This window comes from Hetaerina americana, unplaced genomic scaffold (assembly GCF_022747635.1).
Source record: "Hetaerina americana unplaced genomic scaffold, ioHetAmer1.1.p SCAF_87, whole genome shotgun sequence".
Taxonomy (NCBI): Eukaryota; Metazoa; Arthropoda; class Insecta; order Odonata; family Calopterygidae; genus Hetaerina; species Hetaerina americana.
Window position 1 is genome coordinate 1,020,660 of NW_027287505.1, and position 23,924 is coordinate 1,044,583.

General features: G+C 36.7%; 1 protein-coding gene across 5 annotated transcripts in view; it reads left to right on the plus strand.

The window, feature by feature from the left end:
- The window catches only part of cdm (importin-13-like protein cdm), a 79,719-nt gene that overhangs the window by 34,016 nt on the left and 21,779 nt on the right, over positions 1-23,924 (plus strand). The window contains exons 15-17 of one of the 5 annotated variants that reach the window (XR_011702957.1): positions 1,701-1,884; positions 5,626-5,864; positions 5,964-6,107. Coding sequence is in view for 1 of the 5 variants with exons in the window: in XM_071597374.1 (XP_071453475.1) it covers positions 1,701-1,884 (184 nt within the window). In the remaining 4 variants the exon portion in view is untranslated. Of the gene's footprint in view, positions 1-1,700; positions 1,885-5,625; positions 6,108-7,321; positions 7,398-23,866; positions 23,911-23,924 lie in introns of those variants that run through there. The other 4 variants (XR_011702958.1, XR_011702959.1, XR_011702956.1 and 1 more) reach the window with 4 other exon arrangements.

Consider the following 23,924-nt stretch of genomic DNA (forward strand, 5'->3'; position numbering starts at 1 on the left):
TTAAACGTCAAACTCCATAAGGTAATTGATTAAGCAGCTAATCTAAAACTCTTTATGACCTCAATGAAATAATTTATTTCACCAGTCATTTTTTGTCATTCTATCCAAGCTGTAAAGGTGAGGGTGCTTCATTTGTGTATACTCTTCCCCAAATCACTGAGTTTATCTTTTCAGAATGAAAAAATAATAATAATATTTTATTTTCCACTTACTCTACGTATCATGAAGGTGTTGGAGTCATGAAATACAAAGAATAGTACAAAATACAGGTACATTTTGACACTGAACATGCTTAAAAAAGAGCATATGTATGCATTAAAATTTTGTGTAAAAAAACACAATTCATTATGACTGCTTGTTATTTAAAACTTCAGTCGATGAATGATGACATCATATTAGAATGGTTTCCTGAGTTTTAATTTGAAATTGCATAACTTATCACTCATTTTCAATGAGTGTGGTTATTCAATAGTATTGGTTATGAATTCTTACACCCATTGCCATGGGGCTTTTAAATGAAATTGCTGATTTATGGTAACCTTTGTGGATGCTGTTATGAATTATGGATGAAAAAGGGTGAATTAATCAGGAGTACCAAGGCAGAGCATCCTATCTTCACCTAGCTTTTGTTCTTATTTTCAGTTAAGTTTATGAGATCAGGTTTGATACCATAATGAAAGCCCTGTGAAAGAACCCCTGCTATATATGAGTGCTGTCCAGAAAGTAACTAACTTTTGCATGTAGCAGGCAAAGTAGTGTGGGGAGTCAAATGTTTGCTGTGTTGAAACACGCCTGGGTAGTACACCTTGAGCTGCAGCATTTGGAAGGCCGCAGAACTTGTTGTTTGTTTACAATATCAAGTCAAAATGAACAATACAATTGGAAATCCCACCAAATGTAAAATCTGTTCAGTGATAAGGGTTTTACTGGCAATAAACTTCAAAGCTTCTGAAATTCATTTGGAAGAGTGTGCTGTGGACGACTGACTAAGTGAAAGTGTTGTGTGTCAGTGGTGTCGTTGGTGTAGGAGTGAACAGACAAATGTCCATGATGTCCAAGAACTGGCCATTCATCAGTTCACCTGTTACAAGGCTAGGCTGACTGCTGCGATGTCCTCATCATGAACATTGGTACAGCCATTTGGAAATTACTCTGCAGACTCTCTCCACCTTCACTCATTATTTCACCTCCGTCCACTCAACAAGGTTGCCTTTGAATATCAATTGGCTTGTGGTTTTATGCCAGTAAAAACCTAATCACAGATGGCACTTCACAACTTGTGGGATTTTCTATTGCAGCTCGCATTTTAACAGTTTACAGTGAGATAAGAAGAAGAGCCACAGTCTGCACACTACCACATTAAGATGTGTACTGAGTTTAGGGACGTTTAGCCACCAAGGTGGTGGCTCTAGCCCTACCCACTGGGTGGCTCTAACCCACTGCCATGCTCGGCCGAAACCTAAGTTAATATCTTGACAACACTCGTATATAGCATGAATTTTTTTCTCAGGCACAGGTTAGGTAAGATAGGTTATCCTCTGCTGTAATCGGAAAGGCCTGTCTATATTTAGTATTTATCATTATGAAATCGTTTTGTCTCATGTGCTTTTAGGATTGGAAATAAAGTCAACCTCTCCACTTGAAACAATTTAACGCACAGTGTTGTGAAAAGTGGTTCAAGCAGCAAACCTTGATTTCAGGAGGTGGCAGCCCTCGGACTCTAATAGATCACATATCGGATGTCTTGCTGGCTCTGAGTAAGAAGTGCTTTGATCGCCTTTGTCAATGGATGAATGCCTTACTCTTAGGACCTCTTGCCAAAGACTTTCCATCACAAAGAGTCACCAGGCAGCAGAAAGAACTCTTTGTGCAGACAGTTCTAAGGTTTGTTCCTTTTCTTACATTTATTCTTCCTAATTGCATCCCCCCAACCATCTGTGTGAATATATTTCCCCATTTAGGCATGCATGTATTGGTGAGGCCACAGCAATTGGACCCTTGAACTTGGAGGTTGTTCATGCTAAGTCCCTCCTCTGAGGGAATGGCACATGAGGACTGAACTATGTTTAGCTTGGCCAAATCGTTGAAACCCATTTCCAGTGTAATCATCTCTATCACACTTTTGGTATTGCGCCAGCCTCATTGCAGCTTTTAATGTCTTGGCAAATGGGTTACGACGATGAAGCTGGGATTTGAAAGGCAATGAAAATATTATTAAAGTACAATGCTCAGATTGTGTATAAAAAAAGTAGGCCTCTAATATGGTTTTGTGAATGTCTATTTTATATTTGTTGAGGATGATGAACTTAAACTTAGTTACATTAGGAGTGCATGTGGGTAATTTTCCCTTCAGCATGACCTATCACCTCTCTACTCCTGGTTGAGGATGAGCCCCAATAAATGACAAATATCAGATATCATAATTTGTATGAATATTATTCAACAGTGTTATAATTATTCATTATTATTATTCTCTCCCATGGAATGATAATTGCTCCTGGTAGGGTCAATCAAGTCAGATAGGTGAAAGGGTAGTAGTCAGATGAAAGGTAGTCCGCAGAGCATCTGTTCCTCAGTGAGACAGCTGCAAAGGTATCTGACCCAAGTGGCTATTGAGTGATAGTGTCGGTGGTGGACTCAAGTGTGAGGATATGGAAAATTTACAAAGGAAGGATGCAATTGGTTGATACAGGAAGGTCAAACACTATCGGGAGGTAAGGAGGGAAGATGTGTTAACAGCCAGAGGTAAGTTGGGAGAAATATTATTTGAACCAGAAAATATTCAAGAGAGATGAAAGAAAAATATAGAAGAGCTGCATGATAAAGAAATTAGGCCAGCAAGGTTAGACATACCTGTAGAAAGACAATATCACATAGTTGATGATAGCTTAGGTCCAGGCTTACTCAGCTGTGAAATAGAAAATACAGTAAGGGAATTGAAATCAAATAAGGAATTGGAGGTAGGCAACTTTCCTATGGAACTGCGTATAGGTGAAGGAAAATGTGGGCAGTCAGCCAAGGGGTTGGAAACACTGCTGAGTGCATTGAAAAGTCATTGCGATAGGGATAGGGTGATAATAAATGTAAACAAGACAAAGGATGTGAGGTTTTTCAGGTAGGAAATGACTAAGTTAAAAATTCAAATAAGAGTGAGCAACTTCAGCTGATGGAACAGTGATCCTATTCCTAAGGATAGAAAAAGTATTAGGGACATAAGAAGAAGAATTGCACTAGGCTAAATAGTTTTAACGAGGAGGGGATTTGATGGCAGGGACCTTGGGGATGAAGATATTTAGAAATGACTTAGTAAAACTTTGATATGGAGCATGATTTATGCAGTGGAAAAACATGTTTGTTGAACTAAGATGACAGGCGTTGATGAGAGCCCTCAGAAATGTAGGTGTTGGGAAGGATGGGAAAGGTGAAGCGGACAGAAAGGTTAACAAATGAGGAAGTGCCAAGCATTGTGAAAGGAGAGGAGGAGAAGGGATTCTTGGATTAAATCAGAAGGAGGCAAGAAAATGGTTTCAGAATGCTTAGATTGGCTATGGGATGTTGAAGACTGTGATAGAGTGGAGATGTTAGGCAAGCGAGGTCGGAGTAGGATAGGCATGTTGGATGGAATGAAGGGAGGAAGGAAATACACAGAGATGAAGAGGGGCTTGCATAGTAGAATGTTGGGTTGTGTTTTGTTGGGAGAGCAAAGTAAATGTATAGTTGTGTAGGCTGTGTGCAATCAAAACCTACCTCAACCGATGGGATACCAATAATGACAATATATTTAACAGCATGTTAAACTCTACTGCTGACTTCTGTTGAGGGTGATACTGTGAGTTCATGCTTGTATATATGCCCATGTGCATGGTTTTGGTGCAGTTTTGATAAGCCATTGTTAATTATCTTGTGGTGTAGTTTAATGGTTGATGAGGAAAACTGTTTATACATCGTATTTTGGCTCTGGGATCGAATATATTTCTTGATATGTCCCATCATATATGATAGAAGAAATGTTTTCTTGGTTTTCAATTTTAGTGATTAATACTGTTGTCTTGCCCTTGTTCACTTGTGGCCCTGGTGTTTGTTTTAAATTGGTTAATTTTTCTATTGGCCCTCAAAACTTCAGTTGCCTCCCATCAAACAAGTCAAGGTTCAACTATTTCAAAAAATTATTTTGTTAATTCTTGCATTGGGAGTGACATATGGCATTATATCTCCACTCATCATCATCAATGTCATTGACTGTGGTGTATTGAGCCTAGCTCTATTTTATGGTGATGGATGAGATTATAACCCATAACAAATTATGGTGCACCATAGCAACTGCATCCTGAAGGCGAATAATATGATATGTGGTTACATACTCCCACTGCTCACAACTCAGCTGTTTTTGCAAAGAACCTTTGTGATGCTGGCGTCTAATTCCTGAAAGCATTACCTGGAAAACTAAGGGAAATAGGAAATTTCCTGTCATTTAAATCTAAACTTAATCAGTTCCTGTGAGAACATCAATTCTATGCTGTGGATTAATTCATGTCTCGCTCTGTATGTAAATAATTTTATTCCGAAGATTCAAAAATAAAAAAATCAGAAGAATGATAAAAAGAGCTTTTTTCAAAGTATAATCGATTACTAGTTAGACATTTTTCCCATCTTTTGGGCAATGTGCAGATACCACGTCAGTTTAAATCTTTCCCTTTTGCCACAAACCATTCATCGAGCCATTCTTTCACATCTTTGTACGAACCAAGGATCTGCTCAGCAAGTGCGTGGCCCATTGATGCAAACCATTAGTAATTGGAAGGAGAGCCAAGTCTGGTGAGTAAGATGCAGGGGGTAGAACTTCCCAGCTGAGTGCTTCCAACGAGTCGCAAACCGGCTTTGGCATATCTGATGGAGCATTGTGATAAAGAAAAATGACCATGTGTTGCCTCTTTCGGTATTCTGGTCTTTATTCACTCAGCAAACGGTTCAAAAAAATCAAACCACTGTTGTTGGTAGCGTTAATTAACCATTTCACCAGGTTTCAACAGCTGATAATAGCCAACACCCTTCTGGTCCCACCAAACACTGAGTGATCGTCTTTCTACCAAAGCGATTCGGTCTTGCAATCGATTAAGATGGTGAACCTGTGTCTCACCATGATTTTTTGCACTTGGGATTTTCAAAATAAATCCACCCCTAGTGACGATATGATGCAAAAACAGCTTCCTTTTGTATCGTGTGAGCAAAATTTCACATATGTTTTTGCACCTCTCCATCTGCCTGTCGTTCAAATCAATTGGTATCCATCTGCCATTCTTCTGTATCTTTCCCATCTCTCGTAGGCGATTGGAAACAGGTTGTTGACTAGCGATCAATTGCTCTGTAGGTTTTTTTTGTGTTTGTGAATCATCTTCGTCCAACAATACTTGCGATTCCACGTCTTCGTACTGTTTTGATGGCTTTCCATGATCCCAATTTGAAAAGAAAGAATATGTGTAAATGTGCCACCATCTTAGAATTATCAAATTATCTATTGTTAATTAGTGCATGTTAGGCATATTAATATTGCACATAATATCTGTTCATTCAACAACTCTTGTGATTTGTGAGACCCTTTTGTTAAAATCATTGGCTATTTTTCAGGGAGCGTTGCAACAAACGTTGTCTACAAGAAGCAGTCAGAGAATTTGGTTTACTTTGCAAGGGCCTATCATTAAATTCGACAAATGGTGGAGTGCCCTTAACCAACCTCTCAAGAACTTGCTGACATCACAAATGAAACTGTGATAAAACTGACTCTTTTAAATTATTATTGTGTGGTATTCACACCTTGAATGATTTGGTTGGCCAGTTAATGGCCATGTGTTGTGCTAGTTATTGTGGTATATATGAATTACTTTATCTTTGAGATGATTATTGTTTTTACTTATCAACAGCAATACAAAGAAAAGTATTGTTATAGATGCGCTTTCTCATTTCAGACTACCTTGGTTGTTCATTTGATGGATAGCATATATTGAGTGATGGATAAATTGATAAAAGATAAATAGTCCTTCAAGTTTTGATGTGATTACAAGTGCCAAAATGATTATTTTGCACATGCTCTGAAGAGAGAAAAATGTTGAGTGAGTCCATTATACAATATTTAATCATTGTTCTTTCATTTCTCACCCTGAATGGTAGAGCTACTGCAATTCCATAGTTATGATTTATCACCTCATAAATAATGACATTGAAGAAATATGTTAGAACCCTGCTTTGGCCAACTGGGTAATGTTATAACCTGACTTGAAGAGGGATAGCATTTTCGGCAGGATTGATGGCACTTCTTTACTAAACTGTTTAAATCAGTATTAAATCGTTTTCTGGCTATTCAAATGTTAATGAAATGTTTTTTGCCATAGTTGAATTAAGAATCAGGTATGTATTTAATTTTGGTAGCTGATGGTAGTTCAGTTATATAAGTTACACTTATTTTTTTTTCATTCTTTAAAAAGCGATTTTAGAACAGCTGATTTAACAAAGGCTTTACATAAGTTACAAGATACACTTTACTCTTTGTGTCTGCTGAACCACCTGTGTACTTAATATTTTGAAGGCACCGATGAGGAGATTAGCATATGTCATTGAACTAACTACGGTTCATCTAACTGTGCACTCAGTGCACATTTAGATGAAACATAGTTAGTTACAATGACATTCATCCCTGCATCATGGCTGTATGATCCTTGAAAGGGAAGCGTGGAATTTAGTGTTTGATGCTCATGAAGATATGCTTGGAAGATTTTCAATTAGGAGGCCACAGATCTCTTCTCAGATGATGGAAGGATGCCTTTCTGTGGCAGTTACCAATAATCCTCATTTCAAGTTGTTTTCTAGTATTTAAATTCCACTCATTAATGACCTATTGCTCAGAACTTTGTTAAGTTATTGTAGTTCTTGGCCCATGTCTTCACTGTTGTCCACCCCTCTGTCATTGCTTTCTTGCCTGTCTGCAATTCAATTAAGAGTACCTAGTAGCACCCACTCATGTTGTGGAAACAATTAGAAATGGGATTAGTTATAATTTTAAGTACAAGCAGACATGATGTGTTCCATATAATCGAGGCATTTGCATTTTGTTCCCTGCTTAATTACAAAATTGTGAATTGAGAATGATTCTGTCAGCTCAAGTGACATTGAATGATGAGTTTTTGTTGATTTGCTCTTCCCAAATTATAATGAACCCCCTTTTCCAGTTGAAGTAATTCAGTTTTATACTTTCCAGTTTGCCTCCTCTTGTAGTATTGGGGAGTTCAAAAACAAAATTGTGTTAATTTCTCCAATTATTCTTTTTCAGTTCATACAACCAAGCCTTCTTCCAAAAAGGGTCTAGTGTAACTGAAAAAAATCAAAACATGGAATTAAACCTGTGGAGGGCTAATGAACGATAAGCAAACAATACCCTATTTCAATTAGAACTGCATACATTAATTTATATGCATTTAGCCATGGAGTGAATATTAATTAAAACTTGAAAAATTGGGTGCAATTAACATATAATAAAAGTTTGTTTACCATATTACCAAATCTCATAAAGACCTAAAATAAGTGACTTTTGCCACACATGCGTGCTTTCCTCCAAGCTGCTTTTTTGCGGGAAGACTCCTGACATTCTTAAAATGTCCTCACAACCAACACATTTACATTTTTACACACACTTTCACAGATGACAGGCATTTTCTCAGATTTTCCTTGGTAACAGCCTGAAAATGTAAAATTTTCCCTGACTGAATTCAATTGCATTTATAATATGCTTGACTCTTTTTCCTTATGATTGAATCAGCTATGAGCAAGGGTAATGGAGTCCTATTATTCATCACCTCCTTCTTTTAATTGTCGAATCTGGTTCTTGACAAATGTTGCTGAAAACCAAGCAGTCACCATTTTTAAACCTGTACATCCACAGGGTGAACTAGCATGGGTATTGAGTTGTCCCCCGTTAAGTTGCAAAAATTCATGGAAATATTGTTATGATCATAGTGACAATGTTTTTTTATTTACTTGAAAATCAACTGTGTTTTTGTTTACTTGAAAATCAACCCTATTGTGGGGCATTTTTCAGGCTCAGGCAACATCAAGTAAGAGATGCAGGGAGGAAATGTAGATGTGTCGGGGCTACTTACGATATATGAGAGATAGGAAGATAAACATCTTTATTTGAGCAAAATTGAGACCATAAGGTCCATTTTTCCATTTAACCCTTTAAGATGAGATGGAAAGGTTATGGGGAATTATTAGAGCAATGGTTGCAGAGTAATAAATAGCAGAGTAGGCATCCAGCTACGGGTAACAGTTCAATTAAACAAAAATTTAGGAAAAAAGAGGACTGTAAATAAAAAACTGGTAAGTTGTTATAATTAATACAGGTAAGCACTGAATCAACTACCTTGGTTCTTATTCAGGTCTACATGCCAACAGGTAATCATAGGGAAGAAGATGTAGATAGTGTGTATGCTTGACTAGAGGAATTGGTTGCTGATATTTCTTGAAGGAAACACTTGATAATGATGGGGGGACTGGAACATGATGATGGGTGAAGGTAGAGATGAGAGCAATGATGGGGAGTGCAGTTTAGCAAGCAGAAATGCTGGCAAGGAGATAGTGAATGGCTCAGTCGTTACTAACAGCTAATTTAAATGCCACGACAGAGAAAGGAATAGATGGTAAAGTTATGTTATATTATGTTTAGTTGCAGATTTAAGAACAGTATAATCAATATGCAATTTTCCATGAATGGGTTTCAATGCAGGTTATAATTTAGTTCTCACAAAATGCAACATCAAATTCTGGGGAATAAGAAAGGGTAGATAGACAAGAAGATGGAATGTAGAAACTTTAAGCAGGATGAAAAGAAAGGAGTGCCAGAAAGCAGTTGAAAATTTTCAGAGTGAAGACAAGGAAATGGGTACAGTGAAAGAGGATAGGCTACCCAAGAAACTATATAAACGGGAAAAAGAAGCCATATATTAAAGAATAAACAATTAGGAAGATGGACAAAGAGATCAATGATAAATTCATTGATCCTTCAATCTGAAGGATGGTTGACTGAAGCCCTCGATCCTCCCCAATCCAATTCACTATTAACAATTCCTGTATGGCGTGTAGCTCTTCTTCCCTGCATCCGTCTTTATTCGGACAATGCATTTCTCTTTCCTTGGCCCGCCTGGTAGGATCTTTCTATTTATTTCCCATTCTATTATATTGTTTACTAATTTGTTGTCTCTCAAGGTGTGTCCAATCCATTTGGTTCTTCTTTTCATAGGGTCTTTTCCTCTTTATTCTTCTGTGTATCTAATTCTTCGTTTGTTTCATTATTTGCCCATTTAATCGTCCGAAAATGCCTTCAGCATGAAGTTTCAAAGGCTTCTATTCTCCTCTGACCTACTTTTCCTATGGTCCATTTCACTGATCCAAAGAATCCCACTCTCTGCATGAGTGTTTTCAGACACTGCTTTCTTGTTCATAGTCATACCTTCTTTGAGCATAGGAGTTGCCTTTTCATCATAAATGCCTTTAGTTGAACTATTATGCACTTGATATTAGTTAGACTTCTTTGATATCATTTTATTGCGCTTCCGAGTTAGGTGAATGTTTTTACTTGTTCTAATTTCTCCCCTGCCAGTATGAAATCTTTAAAAAAAACTTAAAATTTTCATAAATAAAATTGTTTAAGTTTTGTTACCATTGATACCCGAGACCCATGAGTGACCTTGCCAATACTATCTGCACAGAAATGAGGATGTAAGACTGCTCTGTATTCCATTCACTGATTATTGTGAAAACCTTTGTTCTAAGAATTTCAGTGTGGTGCTGGACTGGAGACTATACACTAGATGTGCATGCCCCCCTAGCAATCACTTGACTGGCTTTACAACAGTGTTATTATGGAGAAATGTAACCAACTCAATTTGCTTCTCACATACTTGCATTCTTACATCTGTTCTCTCCCCAGCTTCCATTACTATCCCTCTAAAAATAGACATGTTTACGGAAAATGGATAAAATATATTTTCCCTTTTCTGATCACCATATGTTATCCTAACTGTGCAGTTTATTTAATGTATGATGAAGATTTAAATGCATATTTTAGACACATCTCCAGTACACTTCTATATCCTGTAATACTTAACTTTTCAAACCATAACAAATTTTAAGCACACTCAAAATGCACAAAATAGGTGCTTTGGTAAGTACCTAAATTACGTGATACTATGTGTTGGGTAAATGTAACTTTCATGAGACTCTCACCATTTGATCTTTGTGGTGTGGATAATTTTATTTTGAAGCAATTGCGCCCTACTATGCATGTACAGCATTCAAGTCCAAGGAATGTGAGAGCTCCTTCCACCATTTGAAGGTTTTAGTGTGTTAGAATGCATTTTTTAAATGAATGATAAAATATTTTTGTGAAGAATGTGAACCCATGTGCTTAATCTGTAATTTTCCACAGACTTTTCCAATAACTGAAGAAAGAAAGTGTAAAGTATTTATTTATTTATGTACGGAAATAACCATTTTACACAAAGAAAGGCAAAAAATATGTATTGGTTCCAAAATGATAAAAAAAACATTTACAAACGGGTACAAATTACATTAAGTTACAGACTGATTATTGAAAATTGAAATACAATTTAAAATTAAAGAAGAATTTTGATTGGCAATGCATGAAAGACATTTTCAGATGGTATACAGGTATGAAAACATACCTAGTTAGGTTAATTGATGTAGACAATATATCAATGCTAAATAATATTCCAAATTAAAAAATGGAAAGAGAATATTAGAAATATAGTATTTGTTACAGGCCAGAATGATGGTACAAAATGATAAATGTTAGAGGCAATTATTAACTAGACCTTGTGGCATTAATTAAGAACATTTTCCCAGTGGGCATTCAGAACAACTTATTGACACGTACAGATATCCACGTAGCAATAATTAGCATTCTAAAATTCTTCAGATATTTTAATAACAATTTTTTAAGGGATCTTGGTGAGATAGAAATTAGGTCAATATAATCACAACTGTTGGCATCTCTCATAATCTGGTTAGTAGGCAAGTAGTAAGTGTAGTTTTGTGCATGATATCTAATTTCAAAGAGTGCTTCATACCTTGTGTTATGTGAAGGTACTCGGAAAGATCTAAGGAATCAATCTTGTTATGCAGTAATTTATAAAGAAAAGTTACCCCTCAGGAGATCTAAGGAATCAATCTTGTTATGCAGTAATTTATAGAGAAAAGTTATGTTGTTAATTTTTCTACATTTATGCATGAAGAGAAGATTTAGAAGAGGTAACATTTCATGATACTATAAAGATCTTTGTGAAGGTTGAATTTGAATGCAATTTTGCGCACAAATTTTCTTTGAACACATTCGATTGTATGAATATGGAGTTGGTAGCAAGGTGACCAAACAGTAGAGCAGTATTCAGAGAGTGACCTAACTTATGAGATGAGCAGAACTTTAAATGACTCTATATAGTTAAAGTTTTTACAGTATTGGAAGATAAATCCGAGCGATTTGTATGCTTTAGATTGAACATAGTTATATTGTTGATTGAATTTGAGTCGATTATAATTTTGAGGTAGTTCATATTTGTTAATTGGGCCATAGTATAATTGCTTAGTCTGTATTCATAATGATGTGGACCCCTTTTCCAGCTGAATTTTACAGAATAGCATCTTTTTAAATTGGAAGTAAGATAGTTATGCTCACACCAGTTTTGAAGCCTATAAAGGCAGTTCTGCAGAGTCACGTGATCATCAATTGATTGAATGGTTAAAAAAATTTAAGTCATCGGCATACAAAAGAAAATGAATTGGGTCTAATGCCATTATAATATCATTTATAAATAAGTTAAATAATAGTGGACCTAGATGGGATCCTTGGGGAACGCCTGATGATGGATAGAAACATTTACTGTTAGATGCATTAATTTTTTACTGCAACTTCTCTGTTAGTCGAAAAAGTTTCCATCCAGTCAAGTAAGGTACCACTCATTCCCAATGCATCCAACTTTCTAAGAAGAAGCTCATGACTAACAGTATCAAAAGCCTTATTAAAGTCAGTATATATGACATCTGTTCATAAGCTTTTTTCGATACCTTCTATGAAACTCTTTTGAAAAACCAAAAGATTAGTGGGTGTTGATCTTCCTTTAGTGAAACCATGCTTTGAAGGGATAATGATACTATTGAGGATAGGAGTTAGCTTACCTACAACCAATGATTCTAAGACTTTTGAAATTATTGAGAGCTTGGTAATCGGACGATAGTTGTATACATTATTTCTGTTACCCTGCTTATGTGTGTTTATAAAATACCATAAACACAGTAATCAACCCAAAGGTCGGTTCAGTAGGTGATGGTAGAGATCACCCAGTACTAAGCCCTGTACGGTGTGTGAAAATTCACACATCAGGGCCAGTTCCTTTCCCTGGGCCGGTTATGGTTTCCCAGGAAGACCTGGTACCCAAAAAATCACTTTAGCTTGGGTGGAGCTGCAGGTGCCCAGAGTGCCTTGCCCAGGAATTGAACCCGGGACCCTCCGGTCAGCAGTCCAACACACTACCCACTGGACTACCGTGACCCACTTGTTTATTTATATATATATATATATGTATGCATATATATAGATATGTATGTGTATATATATAGACGTAGATACACGAGCATACTTTACAGCAGCACCAACAGGAATTAAAATCTTCAGTTGACTTGCAACCCTTCACGGAAATCAATTTAATTACAGCCCATCATTGCTATGAGCATTAGGATTTTTAGTCCTATTCACCGTGGGAGGTTTAACAGGAGTAGTTTTAGCAAACTCATCAATTGATATTGCAATGTCCACTTCCACCATGTACCCTCCATAGGAGCAGTATTTGCCATCATAAGGGGGCTAGTACACTGATTCACCCAATTTATAGGATTATCATTAATCAACTGAATACTTAAGGCACAATTCAACACAATATTTTTAGGGGTAAATCTCACTTCCTACCCTAAACATTTCCTAGGCTTATCCGGGATACCACGACAATATTCAGATTACCATGTCACTTACACAGCTTGAAACATTATATCTACCATTGGTAGATCAATCTCAGTTATAGCAGTAATCACACTACTATTCATCATCTGTGAGGCGTTAGTATCTCAACGACAAGTTTCTCACCAAGAGCCCTTAATACATCAATTGAATGATACAAAAAGACCCCTCCAACAGGGCACTGATTCTCTGAACTACCACTTTTAACAAAGTTTTAATGTGGCAGAAAAGTGCTGTGGAATTAAGCCCCATGAATGAAGAATTAATTCTCTCATTAGAAGTGGCTAATTGAGTGCAACTAAGATTCCAAGAAGCGGCATCCCCTATAATAGAACAAATAATTAACTTCCATAATCGTACCATAATAATTCTAGTAATTATTACGGTAATAGTTGGTTATTTAATATTATCAATAACTTGAAACAAGCAAACCAATCGAAACCTTTTAGAAAACCAAAAAATATAAACTGCCTGAACAATTCCACCAGTATTTATTCTAATCAAAATTGCCATACCATCGTTACGACTTCTAAATTTAATAGATGAAGTAAGAGAGCCATCCATCACAGTAAAAACTATCAGACACCAATGGTATTGAAGTTATGAATACTCTGACTTTAATCAAGTTGAATTCGATCGTATATTATCCCAACTAATGAATTAGAAATAGGAATAACTCTACTATTAGAAGTAGATAATCGAGCAGTAATACCAATACAAGCCCAAGAACCAATCCTAATTACAGCTGCAGATGTACTTCACTCATGAACAGTTCCTGTGTTAGGAGTGAAGGTAGATGCCACCCCAGGGCGAATTAATCAAACTAGCTTTTTCATGAATCACCCTGGATTATTCTATGGACAGTGCTCCAAAATCTGTGGGACTAACCACAGATTCATACCTATTACAATTGAAAGAGTTTCTACTAAAAATTTATTGAATGAATTAAAAAAATAAATGAGGCTTCATTAGGTGACTGAAAGTAAGTAATTGTCTCATCTACATCTACTTAATATCCCGCAAGGGCGTGTGGTGGGGGGTGTTAGGACACCACCCGTAATTTAGAAAAGAAAAAAAAACTGCATGCAAGGACCACGAATTCATACATCCACAAAAAAACATGGCATACATTCATGCAAGAACACTTACACCCCACACACATGCAAACACTCAAACTACCAACTAACATACACATGCACCTGAAAGTATACCTAACAACTTTGCAGTGTTTAACTTTGCTCCAACTTGTAAATTCAATGTCTTTAATATTTCTAAAGTGACTTCGGTTTCTTACTATTATGATTTCTGATTGTTTGGGGAAAGAATGAGTATTTGTACCTATCTGTCCTGGAATTTATCTCCCTTATTTTATCTTTGTGGTCTGATCTACCTAAATAGTGTGGGGCCATTAAAATTCCTTCAGTGTCATAGTTCAACTCGTTTGTTCTGAACCTTTCTAAAAGTCTAAGCCTCGCTTGTTCTCTCCGCACTTCAAGCGGTACCCAGCCTAAATCCCCTAAGAGACCTGTCACTTTTGTGTTCTTATCATAACAATTTTTAACGAATCTAGCGGATCTATTATATACCTCTGGAATCTCTTAAACCACATAATAGTAAAGTAACGAAATACTTCTAATGAAAGGGGTTAGTTAATATATTATAACTTTTGACTGTCAAACTAAGGTAGTTGGATAAGCCCAACACCTCTTGATCCCACAAATAGCTCCCATAAGATGAACAATCCTATTTCTAATATTCTCAGCAAGACTAATAGTTATAGCTGTGATAAATTACTACTTATACTATCCACAAATACCAAAAACATACACCAACAAAAGTGAAACTAAAATATTAAACTGAAAATGATAACTAACCTATTCTCAACATTTGATCCTTTATCATCAATCTTAAACTTGCCTACAAACTGAACAGCTACATTTCTTGGAATTATGTTCATCCCATCTATATTTTGATTAATCCTGACCCAATCCTCTATTGTATGATCAAATGTGTCTAGCACATTACACAATGAATTTAAGACACTTCTAGGAACTAATGGGATAAATGGAAGAACATTTATATTTATTTCAGTATTCTCTCTAATTATTTTTAATGATTTCATAGGATTATTTCCTTACAATTTTACAAGAAGAAGACATATAGTTTTCACCCTAACATTAGCCTTACCTTTATGATTGAGATTTATAATCTATGGATGAACTAACCACACCCAACACATAATAGCTCACTTGTTTCCCCAAGCAACTGCAACAGTACTCATGCCGTTTGTAGTGTGCATTGAAACCATTAAAAACATAACATATATATATATATATATGGGTCGTGGTAGTCCACGAGGGAGAGCATTGGACTGCTGACCGGAGGGGGCTGGGTTCGATTCCCGGGCAAGGCCCTCTGGGTACCTGCAGCTCCACCCAAGCTATGCGATATTTCAGTTACCAGGTCTTCCTGGGAAACCATAACCGGCACAAGGAAAGGAACTGGCCCCCCTACCCTGATGTGTGCATTTCACATGCCGTCGGGCTTAGCAATGGGTGACCTCTGCCATCACCTACCAAACCGACCTTCGGGTTGATTACTGTGATAATGGTTTCATATATATATATTATTATTATTAGGTAATCTACCGGTTAAGGTAGGTTTTTGGATGGCTCCTAAATAAAAATTAAGTGATTCTTATGAAAACACAACATCCTACTCTACATCAGGTCCCTCTTCATCTCTGAGTACCTTCTTCATCCCGTCCAACATCCTTATTCTGTTCATTCCCTTTCCTCGTTTGCCCAACATTCTCCCCTCTATCACAGTCTTCAACATCCCACTGCCAGTCAATACCCCCTTCATCCACTTTTCCTGCCTTCATAAGATTTCTCTCAACAAACCCCTATCCTCACCCACCATACCAAGTACTTCCTCATTTGTTTTCTTCTCTGTCCATTTCACCTTCTCCATTCTTCTCCACACCCACATTTCAAAAGCGTCCTCTCTACGTCTATCCTCCCGCTTCAATGAACACGTTTATGCACCTATATAATCCCTTGCAAGGGAAAACCGGCAGCAGCAGGACAGAAGACGCAGGAAAAGAAGACCAAATTAGTTAGAATAGGAACGTGGAATGTTAGGACAATGATGAGGACAGGGAAATTGGAGAATGTTAAGCAAGGGATGGAAAGGGGAAATATAGATATTTTAGGTCTATGCGAGGTGAGATGGAAGGATGGCGGGGATTACTGGAGTGATCAGTATAGAATAATACACAGCGGCGGGGACGAGAGCCAACGAGGGGTTGCCATAGTATTAAATGAAGAGGTAGGAAGAAGCATAGTCAACATAGAGCAGGTAACGGATAGGTTATTACTAGTAGAGATAAAAGCAGAACCGACAAACTTGGTTATTATTCAGGTTTACATGCCACCAAGCAACCATAAGGAAGAAGAGGTCGATAGGATATACGATCAGTTAGAGGACATAATCGGGTGTGTTCCCGCAGGGAAACATATGATAGTGATGGGGGATTGGAATGCGACTGTAGGCGAAGGAAGAGATAGTGATGAGGTCAGGGACTACGGTTTAGGCACAAGGAATGACCACGGGGAGAAAGCAGTTTAGTTCTGCAGGAGACAGGGGTTAGTCATAACCAAGACTTGGTTTAGATGGCACAAAAGACGCAGGTATACATGGAAAATGCCAGGTGACTCAGAGAGGTATCAGCTAGATTATATTCTGGTTAGACACAGGTTTAGGAACAGTGTGATAAATTCGCACAGCTTACCAGGAGCGGATGCGAACTCTGACCACAATTTAGTTGTTATGAAATGTAGCGTACGTTTCAAAAAGATAAGGCAGGGGCGGCGAGTTAGAAAATGGAATGTAGAAGCCTTAAATGGTTTCAAAAGGAAGGAATACAAACAGGCTGTAGAGGAAATCTTGGAGGATGGTAAAGAGCTAAGTACTATCAAGGAAAAATGAAAAAGTATCTAGAAAGGGTTGTCTAAAGCCGCAAAAGACACTATTGGAACCGTTAACGCTAAAAGGACTAGGAAACCATGGATCACGGATGACATGATTACAAAGATGGATGAGCGGAGCAAATGGAAGAATGTAAATACAGAGTTAGGCAAAATGAAGTACAAAGAGTTAAACAATAAATTGAGGCGGGCAACAAATAAAGCAAAAGAAGCATGGTGGAAGACGCAGTGCGAGGATATGGAAGGTATGCAGAGTAAGGGTGAAATCGGTGCGCTGTACAGCAAAGTTAAATCTTTATCGGGAAGTAAGAAAGGGAGGTCTATTCTAACAGTTAGAGATAAGGCAGGTAAGGTAATAGTTGACACAGGAAAGATCCAAGAGAGGTGGAAGGAGTATATAGAAGAACTGTATGGTAAAGAACTTCAACCAACAAAGTTAGACATTGAAAAAGAATATGACGTAGAGGAAGATAGCTTAGGTCCAATATTGACAATGAGATAGAAAGGGCATTAAGGGAGATGAAACTAAATAAGGCCGTGGGGGTGGATAACATTCCTGTGGAACTATTAAAATGCTTAGGAAAATGTGGGAGGAAGAGGCTATATGGGCTGATTCGTAGTATCTATGAGGAAGGAATCTGGCCGGAAGACTTTGTGAGATCAGTTTTAGTTCCTATTCCGAAAAAGGTAAAGGCTACATCATGTGAGGACAATAGGACAATAAGTTTGATATCCCACCCTGCTTAAGTTGTTCTCAGGATCATAAACAAAAGGATAGAGAGTAGGGCAAATGATTACTTAGGGGATAATCAGTTTGGGTTTAGAAAGGAAGAGGTACGCGTGATGCCATTGCAGTAAAGAGATTATTAATCGAGAGGAATATAGAACACAACCCGGAGGTATTTGCCTGTTTCGTAGATTTCGAAAAAGCATTTGACAGAGTGAATTGGGAAAAACTAATGAGTATATTGCAGAAAATAGGAATAGATTAGGGGGAAAGGAGGCTAATCTGCAACCTGTACATGTCTCAGACTGCTCAGGTGTGGGTGGGGAATGGAGAGTCTGGATGGGCAGTGTTAGGATATTATCACCGTTGCTGTTCAACCTGTATGCAGAGGAAATGATTAAGGAGGCATGGGAAGAACTGGAGGTAGGAATGAAAGTGGGCGGGGAATTCGTAAAATCAGTTAGGTTTGCTGATGACCAAGCTTTAGTTTGTCAGTCAGCCAAGGGGTTGCAAGCATTGCTTAGTGCATTGGAAATTCAGTGCGACCGGAATGGGATGAGAATCTATATTAATAAAACAAAGGTTATGCGATTTTCTAGAAAGAAAAAGGCTAACCTTAACATTAAAATAGGAGGGCAAAAACTAGAGCAGGTACAACAGTTTACGTATCTCGGTAGTGTTTTGCACCAACACAGTCAAAGTAGTAGGAATGTGAGGAGAAGAATTGTGCTAGGCAAAGAGGCTTTCACAAGGAGAAAGGAGTTGATGACGGGGACCTTGAGTAAGGATGTTAAGAAAAGACCTTGACCGGTAGATTACCTAATAATAATATATATATTATAAATGTATATTATATATATGTATGTGTGTATATATATATATATAAATATACATATATATATATATATATATATATAAATATATATATATATATATATATATATATATATATATATATATATATATATATATATATATATATATATATATATATTTAGATTCTGAACAAGCTCCCCAATGAAATTCAATTTTTAAAGTATAGTAGCAGTTTAGTATATTTTTTCATTAATAAAACGAATCAAAATGGGTAAAGAATTAGTGGAGGTAAGTGATTATTAATAATTTGTCATCTTATTACATTCTAATTTATTTAAAATTTTTTTTATCAATCACCAACTTTTTGTGTTCATTGATGGATGTCAAATTCATTTCTCTGGAGTTTATTTTGACCCAAGATCCTCTGCTTAAGTCTCTTATGTATACATGATGATACAGTTGTTTTGAAAGTGATGGCTCTGTCCTCAATAAAGATAGTTACATAAACTAGGTAATTTAAAAGCTAATGCAACACATTTAATGGTTCATCCATTTAATAGTGAATGGTCAATTCATTAATTATGATTCCACATTGTCTTTTGCTAGTGAATCTTTGGTGAGTTAGAAAAAGTTTTGTTTCAAGAATTATGATTAATTATTATCATGCATAGTCTTTGTGCCAGTATTTTCTTGCAAGTGCATAGTTTTGGTATTTGTTACCCATCAGATAAGAAAGTATTTCATGCAAGTTAAATGCAAACAATAATGGAATTGATTTTCAAAATTAAAATGATAATAATGACGAAATGATAGAAATTGATTTATAACATGACCGGTTTCCATTAACTACGTAGTCATCTGTTGTTGATGAAGTACATCGAAACCTGCCATGTCATAAATCAATATCTAGTGGAAAAGTGTAATCATGTTCATTTTTATGTCTGAATTCCACCATATCAAGACTGAAACTATGCAATTTATTACTTGATAATTTTACCATTTCTGTCTGACCTAGACTGTATTCATTCCTTCAATTGCCAAACTCAGCAAGACATTTCCAGGCATGATACTAGGGCGGTTCAATAAGTACCCGTGTTTGATGACAAAGGGCGTTCCTGAGGGAAGTTTATGTTATCATCGTGTGCTGCCATCTATCAAATGGCGGTGAAACAAATAGCAGACTGATTTAAAGTTTAGTTTGGATTTGGCAGCCATTCGAGTAAGACGTGTTTCGTGATTTTCGCTTAGATGGAAAAAGAGCAGTATCGTTCGGTAATTCGATTTTTGTTTTTGGATGGAATGAAATGCAACAAGATAAAAGCAAAGTTGAATGCTGTTTTTGGGGACACTTTGCCATCTATGACCACAGTTAGATATTGGTTCAACGAATTTAAATGTGGGTAAACATCTGTTTTTGATGAGGAGCGACCAGGATGCCCAACAGATGAGATTACCGAGGAAATCGTTCAAAAAGTCAATGCCATGATTCTCGCTGATCGACGAACGGAAGTGCGCGAAGTAGCAGAGACCGTAAGTGTGTCGACCAGAACGGCAATTAATATTTTACATGAAAAGTTGGCGATGAAAACATTGTCGGCCCAATGGGTGCCGCAATTGCTCATGGTGGACAACAAGCTGATCAGGCTATCATCCGGAGTTGTCGCCGCCAAACTGCATGAACTACGTTATGAATTGCTGCCACACCCCCCATATTCACCCGATTTGGCCCCCTGCGACTTTTTCTTATTCCCTAACATGAAGAAATGGTTCGTGGGAAAAAATTTAGCTCAAACGAGGAAGTTATCGCCGAGACAGAGGCTTATTTTGGAGAGTTCGACAAATCCTATTTTTTGGAGGGGTTAAAAAGATGGCCGGGATGTTGGTAGAAGTGTATCTTTCTAAAAGGAGACTATCTTGAAAATTAAAAAAAATGATTTCTTCATTTCTAACTTCATTCATTCATTTCTTCATTTTAACATGGGTACCTATTGAACCACCCTCGTACATCTCTGGCCACTTCATGTCATACAAAAAATTTGCAAACATCCCGTTTATTTGACTCACCAAGTACTATTAAGTTTTGAGTTAGTAATATCAGTAGTGAATTCCATCTGTCCATTTCTGTCTACCCACCTAGGTCATTGGCAAGGGGCACCTACAATTACTTCGGTGGTGAATTACATAAATTTGTCAAATTTTTGCTTTTATTGCATGCGGGGGATTAGGGTGATGCCGTAGGCTAACATACTGGCTTCTCACCATTAGGGCCCGGGTTCGAATCCCGGCAGCAGCAGATATTTTTCAGAGGTATCCCGATCCCTACTTGAGGTGCTTTCTGGAGGGCAATTTGAGTGAGTACGCCATCCGTTGAATCGAATGTTAAGCTGCAAACCCCTTGGCGACTTTCTATTAGAGTAGGCTAATACTGATGCTGGGTTTCTCTCCATCCTTACCTGTCCATCCCTAATGGTACAAATGACCTTAGCTGTTGGTCGCCTCTCTCCTAAAACTATTACCACTTTTACTGCAAGCATTTCATGTCACCATAAGTTGGGATATAGTGTTCAACTGGTTTTCTGCCCCTATGAACCATCTGGTGAAGGAAACTGATCATTAAGCATATAGATATGTTATGTCAATAGAGTAGCTTTTATGAAGGAAGTATTCACCACAAATATTCAACTTCTTTTCTCTAAGATTCCTATTGAAAGGTGAATCTATTGACCAAATGAGAGTGAGAACCTTCTTGGTTTTATGATGGGATTTAATCATTGAAGTTAGGAGTGAAGGAGAATATGCAAAGATAAAAAACGTCCCCTTTTTTTTGAGACATCTCTTAAAGCATGATAGATCTAAAATTACTTCTATGAGAGAAATTACAAGTGGAGTCATGAAATAGAATCAACAATAGTGACGACAAGTAACAATTGATGCTGCTGAGCTTCAGACAATTTCAATTGTTGAATTTCATGTGCCGTCAATTCTCGTCAAAAATAATTTCTCACTCTCCCAGTTGTATGGACCTTAAGTTCTTCCTGACTATTCTGGAGGTTTTCTCATAATCTAGCAGTTAGTGTAAGTGCATCTATCCTCTTTGAAACCACGATGGACATGAACTTGGAAGGCCTTGTTTTGTAACCTCTGAGAGAGGCATTTATCAAATTATTGCCTGGCAATAGCAATTAATTAATATTTTTTGATTGGAATAGCAGCATGCTTTCTTTCCTAAGTGTTATTAAGGAGTTCCACAAATTTGCACCACCCATCATTACAAGGACATTTGATTCAGTCACCTTATTCATTAAGAGTTTAGCCGTGTTTGTAAAGACTAAAAGATCTCTTTTATATGAATTTGAGGCAGTCCATCATGATTCCCAGCATTCAATCTTTAGTATGCAGAAATTTTTTTGGAGCATTTTATTTCAAATGCAGAAGAATTTTATTTCAGTAATTATTGACATTACGGCAAAAGTCCATTAAGAAAAAAACAACTAATAGAAAAAAGCTTGAATCTTTGTCCATTGTATTTAACCTTAAAATGAGGTCAGTCTATCCTCTCTCAATGGAGGACACTTCTTAGCATAGCACACATTTTCCGAACCCCTCTGTCCACTCGTTTGATACTCATTGCACTAGTGTAAAGTTATAAAACTGTTCTAAATCCATCCTTGAGGAAATATGAAAGACGACATTTCATGAGAAATCAAAATGTTAAATCAAGAGCTTTAAAAGAAACAGATTTATATTTACACCATTACATGATACAAAATAAATCATCTTTGCCCCATTTCACATTACAGAAAACAGTTAAACATACATGAATGTAACTCACGAGACAAACACTTTCATTATTCAAAGCATACCACCAGAAACCATTGTATGGCCTTTCTACATCTGACTGCACTAATGCCACCTTTAAAATGCAACATCCATAATTATTTAAAATTAAATAAAATAATCCAAAATCTTATTGATTGTAAACATAGAAAAATTGTTACACATAATAAAACTTTCATACTTTTACCATTTCATCTGGAAATGTTGTAAATAATAATATATGAAAAATATACTCTTTCACTCTGCATTCTCACTTAACAACACACATTAGATGGTAACCATTAGTTACCTAAAATTCATTTTGGTAACTATAACATCAACCCTTAAGCAATGGTAGGATGAGACTTAATTACCAACATCTAAACTGCTTCAAGAAAAATTTGTTTTTCACCTGCAACAATGCAGTAATTATTGGAATATGGAGGTGACCAATATGAGCCATGTATACCAGCATGCATGGCGTGATGATTTTTTTTTTAAATTACAGTGAGAACACATAAATCACACTAATCATTAGAAAAAAAAATTCAACCTGTCAACAAGAATGGGGTGTGGAAAACTGCATGCACAACTCTGCAATGCGAGCTTGTTTGAAACCGAAAAGTCCACACACACACACAAGGTACACCAAATTGGCTCAACAAACATACTTACACATATATATATATTTATATTTTTTATACACATACACACACGTGGATATGGACAGATATAAGGGTTGATAAAATGCAATAGCTGATGAGAGGAGTGTGGCCGTGATGCAGCAATTCTATTAACGGAACATATCAAAACAAAAAAAAGCCAATTTAATGTTTTACAGGTAGATTTCTCATACACACCATTTGGCACATAAATATAGCAGAGCAATAAATTCGTTACATAAAATGCCTGAAATTCTTTGTGCTGGAATCAATGATTTTATTGGCAGAAATTACTCTTTAAATCTTATCAGAGAGTAAATGGCCTGATAAACTTTTCTCGTTCAAAATCAAGATTGAGTCACAATAACAGAACAATTAAAAATTATGGCACAATTGGGAAAGATCAGTTTCGAAAATGGATATGAAGAGCCCCTTATATGAGTAACACCATTTTCTTAGCAAGGAATACGAAATAACAACAATTCTTAACAGTTGACACAGAAAAGACAATAACAAGTGCATTAAATGATCTGCTTGATGCATCTTAAGTTATTAATTATTGCTCTTCCATTCGTAGAACCACACATGTGGCACCAAGGGACATAAGTCACGATAAAAAGAATTATATTTTCACATTTGGCAACTGCCACAACAAGAAATTATAATCAACATATAAGCACCAGTCAATTAGTTTTGCAAATGGTTGTTATATTCTTTCATGACTTCCTATTTTGTTTCTTCACTGTTAAGTATTCAGTTGGTGAAAATGTTGCTTTCTCAGATCTGAGAAAATGCAGAAGGAAGAGGAGATATACAAGACAGAGTGCTGTATTCATTAG